A 12,048-nucleotide genomic window follows, 5' to 3' on the forward strand; every position below is an offset into this window, starting at 1 on the left:
AATCAATTCTTTTAGAATAAAAACCAATGATTCTTGATTTCGAAGGTAATGCTCCTACTTTTCCTTCAATAGTTGTAATCTCGTTGTAAGGCAGCTAAATCTCTTTGAACTGAAGTGTCAGATAATGACATTAGGTGTTCTCTGCATGACTGCTTATATTTTTTTCCAAGTCAACAAATATTTCAAGTCAACAACAAAGAAGGTCTATTAATTGAAAAGCATCTGACTGGAACTGAACTCTGAATAGAATGATCTTATTTCTCTCAGTGGCATAGTACATTAAAAAGGGAGAATAAAATTAACACTATTAAGTGTTCCTAATAGAGATGATTAAAATAGTAAGACATCATTTATTTTAATGAGCTACTGGTAATAAAAAATAACTTTGTGAAAAAACTCAGTAACAATAGCTAATAATAAACCATCAGCATCAGGAGTTTCTGCTTAATCTTATGAATTAAATTTTGTTTTCATTGTATGTTTTCTTTCAGATATAGAATTCTATCAATTTACCATTCATGACTGAATTTAATTCCTACTATATTGGGATTCTCACCAGAAAAGAACTTTCCTTATTCTTTATTTCCAAAACAGTAGAAAAAAAAAACACTGTGATAATATCAACCTATATTGGGCATATTGTGATTATTCATATGTTCATACTCCGCCAGTGTATATCTATCAGAGGACGACCATGATCTCTTTTCAGTGCTACCATCTGAAAATTATCCATGTAAGCCTGGTTTTTCGTGACTCTGAATGAGTTATTACTGTTCATAGATCTTTTTAATTCACTTAGATGTTTGCCCATTAAATCCTATGTTGCAGATTTCCTTCCTTTTTTTTAAGTCTCCAATTCAAAGCTGGCTACCCTTTCTAAAGACATTACATTTTATACATACCACTATTATTTTTTTAACTATATGAAATAACCTCCTTATATAAACTATTGTTTCTCCTCATTTCAAAACACATCTTTCTTATTATCTAACATCTTATCGTTCCCTGGTTTTTACAGAAATTAGGTTCTTCCTTCTAATGCTACCTTCTTAACTTGTGTTCACAAATCCATTACTTCCAATTTCCATCCCCACCCCTCCACTGCCTCCTTCCCCTCTGCCTTTTAAGTACCTTCAAGTCTTCCCTTGATTTTAATCTGTCCAACTAGCAACTTAATTAATACCATTTTCATCATAGTGCTTCAAATGCTTCAAAAATTCCCTAAAGTCCCTTGGTTACTCTAATATTTTGCTGAGGCATTCATAATTGTCACCAAGCTGGCCCTAAATGGCTTTTCTATACTACTACCCAGAACAAAATCTTTGCTTTTGTTTGATTGACTTTGTCTTTGTTTCATTTTGTCTGATTGACTTTGCTTTTGTTTAATTGATTAAAGACTGATTGGATTCATCCTTTCCAAAGAGAGTTAATAATTGCCTTGAATTCATCCTTTCCAAAGAGAGTTAATCATTGCCTTTCCTGATTTTTGACAACACTGTGACTTTCACTCAAATTACCTACATCTTTCTTCATTTGCCTGACTTCTAAGCTTCAGTTTAAATTCTGTCTTTTCTGTGAAGCTTCTCTTACAGCCCTAGACCACATTTAATCTACATTTTTCTGGTTCCCTACAGATTTTACTTACCAACTCCTTGTTTAGCACCTAAGTATAAGAATATTTAAATTTACTTTCGCATTCATGTTTATATCTGCATTCTTTCCTGCAACAACAACATAACCAACCAACTAACAAGCCAACATTTACTGAGTACTCACTTGTCAGTTATTCTGGTGGGTCAAGGAAATATTAATATAAGAGTGAATAATGTTTCTTTTATTTACTCAAAGCTCTTACTACAATGCATCTCTCAGGTAATAAAAAGTATTTACTGAAGACAAGTAAAGTATCACCAACAGGCCTGCTGTTAAAAGTATCTATTCCAAAGATACTATGAAGTTGCTATATATACTGGAACACCACAAAAAACGTCATGAAAGAACTGGAAGATTTGTGTAATCTCAATATCAGGTGTTGATTATTTTGACTCATGTTTTCTAAGAAACACATTTCAGCATTGCCACTATTGCCAGCACACCTGACAAGTAGGTAGAAACCTATGATTTGCAAGCACACTGAACAATATATTATTAATAATTACTGATATCAAAGGTATTCTGATTGCAAAAATGCATCTTAAAAGGGAAAACATAGATGTCAAAACTGTACAAGCAAAAAAAAAAAAACAGAACAGCTTGAAACACATACACATCTCTATACATGTTGGTAGTTCTATTAAAACAACATTCAAATTATTACATTCCACTATTTTCAAAGAATGTATCTTAAAACTGTATGTTCTACATACCTGTCCAGTCTCCTACTATTTTAAGATGAACCCCAAATGTTGCTTTGGTTTCAGTTGGACACTAAAAAAAAAATACTAGAATCAATTGTGATCAATAATTACATAATATGAAACTATAATTCAATTACAAATTTTATCCTGATAGCAAGTCCCCCAAATCAATAGATAACAGGAAGGAACAGACTAAAATCTATATAGATCCTTACTAGTGGAAGAAAAAAAAACCAATGTCAACAGGTCAATAAGACAATCTACATTTCTCTAAAACCCAAAAATACGTATATAAAACAATAAATTACACACGTTAAAATTGCTAGTGTATTTCATTTAACTACAAATCTTGCTAAAACATCTTCTAAGTTAAAATATATATAAGAAAAGCCAGTTTTTAATCACAAAGGAAGAAACAAAAACTAATGCTTTTTTGTGTCATTGTCTCCCTAGATATTATATACTTACCCTAACAAATTCCAGGGAGAAAAAAATTCTTAATGTGACATTAATTTTCCATGCCCAACAATTATGCTCCTACAGAAATAACTCTATTTCATTCCCTCCCTTGATTCTCAGAAGAAATCTGGAGTGGCGAGGGTACCTGGGGAAAGGGATGAGTTGTGCAAGTGTAGGTAAAAAAAGTGCTTATGGTCCCATATTTAGGAAACCTAGAAAACATCCAGGTAGTCAAAATGAAAGAATAAAATTTAGTTTACAATAAGAAAAATGAAAAATTTCTTCTTGTTTTCTGGATTCCTACTCACTTATCCTCAATTCCAAAATTTGAATAATGGTTTTTTCGTAACTCATTTGGTAACAATACCTGACTTAAATTAATGGGAGGCTAATATTTCTGTGTAAAAATTCACACATAAGCATTGTCCTACAGAATTATCAACTTGTTTGAGATGCTGACTAACATCCTGTTGGATATATTAAGTATGATATGAAATATGCATACCTTTTAAAGTCCATAAATTCTGAATTCTAAAAATGCATCTAAACTAAGGGCTATGGGTAAGGGACCATCTGCCTGTGACTACCCAGCTTTTATTAAGCACCATGTGTCACGGGAAGTGTTAAGTGATTTATTTTCAAAATCTATAATAACTTTACAGAGTTGTCTTTTATAGATAAGAAAATTGAGTACTTATGTCTTAAAATATTGACTTGCCCAATAAAAAGACAAGACAAAATTTGGATCCAGGTCTCTTAATTCTTAATTATTGCAGGTCACTGTCTCTATTAGAGCAAAGATACATAAAATGGGTGAGAATTGCATAAGAAATCAAATGAAATAGGAGGAAAAAAGGCATGTGTTGATCATCAGTAGAATTGGTATGCCACAATATGAATTAAAAGGAAATAGGGGCTGAAGTTATGGCACAGGTGAAAGAAAACAGCAGTGGAAGGGCCCTGTGATTAGCGATTGGGTTACATAAAGCAAGTCCAAGACTTCAGAGCTCACTGTGTTGACTAGTCAATGTAGGTCTTGTAGGGATGCTATAAGGAGAGAAATAAATGAAGATAAAGGTACTATATCTCATGTTAACAACTCATTAGGCAAAAAGGAAAAATCAGTGAAAACACTAAATATAAAGGTAGGTATTTGTCATTGATTCATGATAAATTATGAACAAACTAAAAGCACATAATCTATGTCCAAGGTTTGGAATTTATGTACCATGGAATGTCCAAGCTACTACTTTACAATCAGTGTTTCTTATAGGATTATTACTGCTAACAGTAGTATAAAATATTAAAATTGAAATATTTTTAAATAACATTGTTTAAACATTTGTATTATTAAAATTATTTTATTTATAAATGTGATTCTGTACTTGTTTTATTTACATTGTAACTTTTGTTGTTGTTGTTGTTTTTGTTGTTGAGAGTTGAGTCTCACTCTGTCACCCATGCTGGAGTGCAGTAGCGCAATCTTGGCTCACTGAAACCTCTGCCTCCCGGGTTCAAGCGATTCTCCTGCTTCAGCTTCCCAAGCAGCTGGGATTACAGGCGTGTGCCACCATGCCCAGCTATTTTTCTTGTGTTTTTAGTAGAGTTTGGGTTTCACACTGTAGCCCAGGCTGGTCTCAAACTCTTGGCCTCATAGGATCCATCCACCTCACCCTCCCAAACTGCTGAGATTACAGGCATGAGCTACCACACCCAGCCCACACTGTGATTTTTAATAACTCTGAAAGCAAACAGTTTTGTCATCAGTAAATCTCCAAATAAAATATTACCTGCAAAAACCACCCACGATTTAACTATACACTACTGAAGGCTGACCAGAGTCTCTCTATAGTAAGAGTTGTAGCTCTCAGAACGCAAGATACTCAACAGAGATCTGAGCTACAAATCTGATTGTCCACCTGTCACTGGATGTCCTTCACTGTGAACCAGATCTCAGGTTATGAAAAGATGACCTATAGCCAAGAAGATATCAGAATGGAAGGCAAAGAATGTTTGTCCTTGTGTTCCTGAGGGTACATGTGGCTTGAGTTAATCTCATAATGCATTCTAAAATAAAATACATATTTTGCCAAATATTCATATCTCTATTCAATTCTTTCAAAGCAGATACTGTAAAAGGTAATTACACACAATGTTTAATATCTCATTGGGTCTCATAGGAGACTGTAAACTTCTCTCTTCTAAGTACCAGTCCAAGGTATCCATATATCTTCGAATGCTAGTCTGGTTTTGAATGGATAAAACAAAATATTGTTTCTCTCAGCCTCTTGGAAATGAGGTATTTATAAGTCACTGATACCTCTCCAAACTCAGACAGACTTTAACAGTCTTTAAGCATGTAACCTCATATTTGCAAGGAGGCTTCACAGAATAACATAAAGAATGAATTCAGTATATGTGGTTTGAAAACGTGAATGAAGATCTTAGAATCAATCACATTTTAGTATCTTTGCATAAAAAATATCCAGATTCACTAATATTGTCTAGATCACATTGTGGTGATTCATTGTTTTCTCATTGTCTTTTTGTTTTAGAAAACATCTCAAAGGGAAGAAATAATACCAATATTGATATCTACAGCTCTATTGTTCCTCCTAAAACATGAATAAAAAGATATGCTTATGGCAATTTTTCAGTTAAACAAGTTACGGTATAATATGTGTAGTTAAGCACATATTAATATTAAAATAAAAACATGTCTGGGCGCCATGGCTCACGCCTGTAATCCCAGCACTTTGGAAGGCTGGGGCAGGTAGATCACAAGGTCATGAGTTCAAGACCAGCCTGACCAAGATGGTGAAACCCTGTCTCTACCAAAAATACAAAAAATTAGCCAGGTGTGGTGGCAGGCGCCTGTGGTCCCAGATACTCGGGAGGCTGAGGCAGGAGAATGGTGTGAACTCAGGAGGTGGAGGTTGCAGTGAGCTGAGATCACGCCACGGCACTCCAGCCTGGGTGACAGAGTGAGACTCCATCTCAAAAAAAAAAAAAAATACAAAAATTAGCTGGGTATGGTGGCAGGTGCCTGTAATCCCAGCTACTTGGGAGGCTGAGGCAGGAGAATCACTTGAACTCAGGCGGCAGAGGTTGCAGTGAGCTGAGACTGCACCACTGCAGTCCAGCCTGGGCGACAGAGTGAGATTCTGTCTCAAAATAAATAAATAAATACACGCATAAAAAATAGAAAGACAGATATTTGTGTTTTTTTCTCATTGAAGAGATTATATAATAAAATTTTAGGAATACTAACTTGGGAAGTATAATTGAAGACAGAGAAAACAAGAACTCTTATAATCATTTCATATACATCTATGCTTTAAAATTTATCACAAGCCTTTGCTATGATAATCATTTTAAGTATTTTGAAATTTTAATTTAACTGTGAACATTAAAATGTTGCTGAATCTATCTAGTTTCTTTGACATAAAAATAAAGTTTCGATCATGTCGACCTTAATATAAATTCTAGAATACACATTCACCTAAGTCTAAGGATAAGAAAAATAAAAAGTGACAATTTGACTGTAACAACAGATCTGGAGAAATATGTATTTTAATATCCTGGAGAAAATATAATCTTTACCTTCCAATTATTTCTTCAATATGGCATTGGGTTTTTAATGTGCACAAATGACTAATAATTTTATAACAGTCCCACAAAATATAAAAAGATATCTGTAACTTGTCACATGTTTGGGAATTAAATGTAAAAATGATGTAACTGCACATTATTTTTGAATAAATATGAATTTATTCAATATAAAAAATTACAAGCTGCATTTTTTGTTTGTAAAGAAGCACCTTTTAATAAGAATTAAAAATGATTCCAAAATAGCAACTTTTCAATAACTAAATATGCTAAACCTGAGAAAGTGATCACATATGATGTTCTTTAATCATTTTTGTTAAGTCTTTATTTTAACCCTTTCTTCCCAAGTTCTTAGTTTCATATTTTCTACTGCCTGTTAGACATTTATACCTGAAATTCACTCTAAATTTATGATCTATTACTATTATCCTATTAATACTTCCAAAACTATCTTCTCCTTCTAATTCCCATATATCTGGAAATAGAACCTACATCCTTCTCAGAGACTCAAATCTCTCTGACACCACTTATTTCTCTTGCCAGCATTCAATCACCTTTCATTTCTTTCCGACAGGCTTCCCAAAGAAAATGTCTGATCACAGCAATCTCCGATTGATTAACCTTTTGTGTCCCCCTGTGGAAAAACACCCATATTCTTTCTGTCCTATTGCCTATGGCCAAGCACATCTGTTTCAAATTCTTTCTGGCTTTATATTCCATGTTTCTCCTTTTTTTACTCTAATCGAGCTAAACGAATACTTACCAACTAATACATTTTCTCGTCCCTTCATCTTCACACATACTAGCCTACTCATTTAGAGTGACTTCTTTTCCATTTCTTAGGTTGAATGCCAGTAACTGTTCAAGGTTTATCTTAAAGCCATCATTTCATAAAGATATCCTGATTTTTCCTGCCAAGAAAATTCTCACTCCCCTGAACCCTTAAATTATTAGTATGACTCTTATGTTCCTTATTACAGTCTAGCTCTTTATTTTTACATGATTTTTCTGTATTAATAAAATGAAATGTCTTGAGATCAAGAACTATTTCTAAATCATTATTATATATTCCACAGCACCTTACACATAGAGGGTATCAGTTGAATAAATATTATAATATCAATTGAATAGTAAATATTGGAAGAAAAATATAGGAAAAATAACCTGAGAATGAATAAAAATGTCAAAGGTGGGCAGTTCTTCGAGAATTTATTTATTCACTCAAGAAATATTTATTTAGTGTTCAAAATACTCCAGAGACTATTATGCTAGGAGCTCATGCAATTTCACAACTGAAGATTGTTCTAAATGTCTGAGAGGAGATAACGCAGAGCACCGAATCTTCCACAATTAATGCAACATCATGACAGTAAACATTTTGACAAATTAAAACTTTAATGCTTTTGCATTTATATGAAAGAAAAAAAGTGTTTAATTGTATATTTGAATGAAAAATATATTCAATATTAAAAAGAAAGAATCTGGAAGAATATGCAAGTGGAATTTTTATTAACTTGGATTGAACGTGTGCATTTATCTCAGGTCCCTTAGGCAAACAGAATACTAAAATAATGACTTAGAGATATAAAAATAGATGCCACAATGGCAAAAATAACATGGGGAGTGATAAGAACAATAAAGAGATGTCAACACATTTTTGAAAAGTGACAAGTGGATGAGGTAGCCGTTTAGGAACTGACCAAACAAAACATATGAAGCCAAAGTCTCACTGCCTTCAAACAGAGATTACCTTGAGAAGTAAGCCCATCTTTTGATCACAACACTGGAAAAACCCAGGTCTCAGTGTAATAGGAGGAAGTTAGAGTTGGGGCTCATCATTTAAGAAAAAAAAATCTGTTTGTGTCTGTATATGGGGTAATTTTATCCCCAGATTCACTTTGCTCTGATCGCCAGCCGTGTAACTGCTACTCCACAAACCCAAAGACAAGGAGAGGTGAAACACAAAGGCTCTATGTACAGAAATAACTGGTCGTGGAAGGCAAGGCTGAGATGCCAGTCATTTGCTCAATAAATATTTAATGAAAGCATTCTAAGTGTCATCTCAAAATAACACCTCCTAAGTGGAGTTGCACAAATTTCCATCAGAACCTCCTCTCCAACCCCAACCTTCCCTATCTCAGTTAATGAAATTCCAGTTGCTCAGACCAAAAACTCTGGAGTCAGCCTTGACTTCACTCCCTTTCACGTTACATATACAATCCATGGAATACATTTTGTTAACTCTAACTTTAAAATATATTCAGAATATGACCACTTTTCACCACTTCCACTATCACCACCCTGGTCAAAATCATCATCATACCTCGACTGGATGACTGCAACAGCTCCTAACTGGACCCCCTGTTTCTGCACTTGTTTCCCCTCATCTACTCTTAACACAGCAGCCAGAGTGATCCTGTTGAAAAGTAAGCCATATCATGTCATTTCTCCATTCACACTCTCCCACAACTCCTTTATCAAAGTAAAAGCCAAAAGCCTAAATGTTCTGGATATATGAGCCTGAATTACAGAGTTAAAATCTGGGCTAGGAATATAAACTTGGGACATGAAGCATATGGATACATCAATAAGATGAGAGAGACTACCAGAGAAATGTGTACAGCTAGAGAGGAAGAGCGGTTGAAGAAATGAACATTGGTATGTTGTAATACTTAGAGCTTGTGGGGATGATAAGGAACAACAAAAATAGACTGAGTAAAAATAGCCAGAAAATGTGGAGAAAAACAGATAAGTGGAAAAAAGTGTTTCAGTTAAGTGAATGACCAGCTGTATTAAGAGCTGCTTATTGGTCAAACCCATTGAAGAGTGAGAACTGAACAATAACATGGTCACTGCTGAACCTGGAAATTTTTAGTGGTGTGCTGTGGGCAAAAGATGGTTGATTTAAGAGAATGAGAGGAAAGGAACTGGATTGCTGAGAGAGGGAGCAGTAGCTAGAAGGGATGTGAGTCAGGAAAGAAACTTTTATTGATCATTTCCTTTTGGTACTTAGGTAAAAAGAGCCACCCCAAAATAAGGATTGAATAAATTAAGCTCAATATTCAATAGATTTACTCTAAATACACTAACTTTCTAAAGTTCATACTTATCATGCAGACTCTCATTAGACACTAAGGGAATATTTTTATTTCCCTTGGAAAAAAGCCAAACTAGAGCAGTTAGGTGATGTTTACATCTCAAGAAACTCAGATGTCCTATTAATTTTTCATGAACATTAATCATCTTCTCAGGAAATTTTCGCCACTTTGCTTCATCTAAGGTTAAGATATATTGTCACCATGCTAACCAATCATGTATCCCAGCTGATTTTTGACAAGCAATAAAATTATGAAAACACAGAGCAAAACAATTTTTAAGATTTAAATAGTTGAGAGCAAGACCAGAGATCAAAACTGCTGCAGACATCCTGGTTTCATTTAAACCCACTAAATTAAATAAACAATAGCAATAAAATGTTGCCAGTCTTTGTGAGATCCATAGCCATTCTTGCCTGGTTTTCACTGAAAACTGGAAAAACTATTCCTGGAAAAACTCTTCCCATAGTGACTGGTTAAAAGATTAAAAACAAAAAGTAGAAAAATGATGGCTAGTGCAGGCATGCTATGTAAAAGCACAGACAATAACAAACAGCTAGACATGCCTCTGACTCATAGAAAAATATGTGAAATCAGGTTATTCAAGCTTAAAAACAATGAATCACACAACTTAGAATACAGATGTCAGGAAAGCATGTTTGTGTCAGGCCTCTGAGCCCAAGCCTGCACGTTAACGTCAGGCATCTGAGCCCAAGCTTGCACGTATACATCCAGATGGCCTGAAGTAACTGAAGAGTCACAAAAGAAGAGAAAATGGCCGGTTCCTGCCTTTGATGACATTACCTTGTGAAATTCCTTCTCCTGGCTCAAAAGCTCCCCTACTGAGCACCTTGTGACCCCCATCCCTGCCTGCCAGAGAACAACCCCCTTTGACTGTAATTTTCCATTACCTACCCAAATCCTATATAATGGACCCAAACCTATCTCCCTTCCTTGACTCTCTTTTCAGACTCAGCCCGTCTGCACCCAGGTGATTAAAAAGCTTTATTGCTTGGCTTATGCAAAGCCTGTTTGGTGGTCTCTTCACACAGACGTGAGTGAAATTTGGTGCTGTGACTCGGATCGGGGGACCTCCCTTGGGAGATCAATCCCCTATCCTCCTGCTCTTTGCTCCATGAGAAAGATCCACCTACAACCTCTGGTCCTCAGACCAACCAGCCCAAGGAACATCTCACCAATTTTAAACAGGGTAAGCAGGCTCTTTTTACTCTTCTCCAGCCTCTCTTACTATCCCTCAACCTCTTTCTCCTTTCAATCTTGGTGCCACCCTTGAATCTCTCCCTTCTCTTAATTTCAGTTCCTTTCCTTTTCTAGTAGAGAAAGAAGAGACGCATTTTATCCATGAACCCAAAACTCCGGCACCAGTCACGGACTCAGGAAGACAGTCTTCCCTTGGTGTGGGGAACCTGCCTGATTATTCACCCACGTTTCAAAGGTGTCTGATCATCGCAGGGATGCCTGCCTTGGTCCTTCACCTTAGTGGCCAGTACCACTTTCTTGGGGGATGGGGGCATGTACCCCCCACCCCTTCTCTCCGTGTCCCTACCCTTTCTTTTCTCTGGGCTTGACTTCTTCACTATAGGCAACCTTCCACCTTCATTCTTCCTTCTTCTCCCTTGGCCTGTGTTCCAAGAACTTAAAGCCTCTTCAACTCACACCTGACCTAAAACCTAAATGCCTTATTTTCTTCTGCAATGCCACTTGACCCCAATACAAACTCGACAATAGTTCCAAATAGCCAGAAAACACTTTCAATTTCTCCATTATACAAGATCTAGATAATTCTTGTCGTAAAAGGGGCAAATGGTCTGAGGTGCCTGACATCCAGGCATTCTTTTACACATTGGTCCCTCCTTAGTCTCTGCTCCCAATGCGACTCGTCCCAAATCCTTCCTTCCCTCCCACCTGTCCCCTCAGTCCCAACCCCAAGCATCGCTGAGTCTTTTCAGTCTTCCTTTTCTACTGACCCATCTGACCTCTCCCCTCCTCCCAATACTGCTCCTCCTCAGGTCACTCCCTGCCAGGCTGAATCAGGCTCCAATTCTTCCTCAGACTCCACTCCCCCACCCTATAATTATTCTATCACCTCCCCTCCTCACACCCAGTCCGGCTTACAGTTTCGTTCCGTGACTAGCCCTCCCCCACTTGCCCAATAATTTCCTCTTAAAGAGGTGGCTGGAGCTAAAGGCATAGTCAAGGTTAATGCTCCTTTTTCTTTATCCAACCTCTCCCAAATCAGTTAGCGTTTAGGCTCTTTTTCATCAAATATAAAAACCCAGCCCAGTTCATGGCCCATTTGGCCACAATGCTTATACCGTTTACCGCCCTAGACCCAGAGGGCCCAGAAGGCCATCTTATTCTCAATATGCATTTTATCACCCAGTCAGCTCCTGACATTAAAAAAAAGCTTCAAATATTAGAATCGGGCCCTCAAACCCCACAATAGGAATTAATCAACCTCGCCTTCAAGATGTACAATAACAGAGGAGTTGCAATTACTTGCCTCT

At 36.2% G+C, this 12,048-nt stretch overlaps 1 protein-coding gene across 6 annotated transcripts in view; it reads right to left on the reverse strand.

The window, feature by feature from the left end:
• NOX4 (NADPH oxidase 4) overlaps positions 1-12,048 on the reverse strand; it is a 169,748-nt gene that overhangs the window by 42,943 nt on the left and 114,757 nt on the right. For all 6 annotated transcript variants that reach the window (NM_001131440.1, XM_009246930.3, XM_054523572.2 and 3 more), the window contains 1 exon segment: positions 2,367-2,427. In NM_001131440.1, coding sequence (NP_001124912.1) covers positions 2,367-2,427 — 61 coding nt within the window.

Source organism: Pongo abelii, chromosome 9, assembly GCF_028885655.2.
Source record: "Pongo abelii isolate AG06213 chromosome 9, NHGRI_mPonAbe1-v2.0_pri, whole genome shotgun sequence".
NCBI classification, from domain to species: domain Eukaryota; kingdom Metazoa; phylum Chordata; class Mammalia; order Primates; family Hominidae; genus Pongo; species Pongo abelii.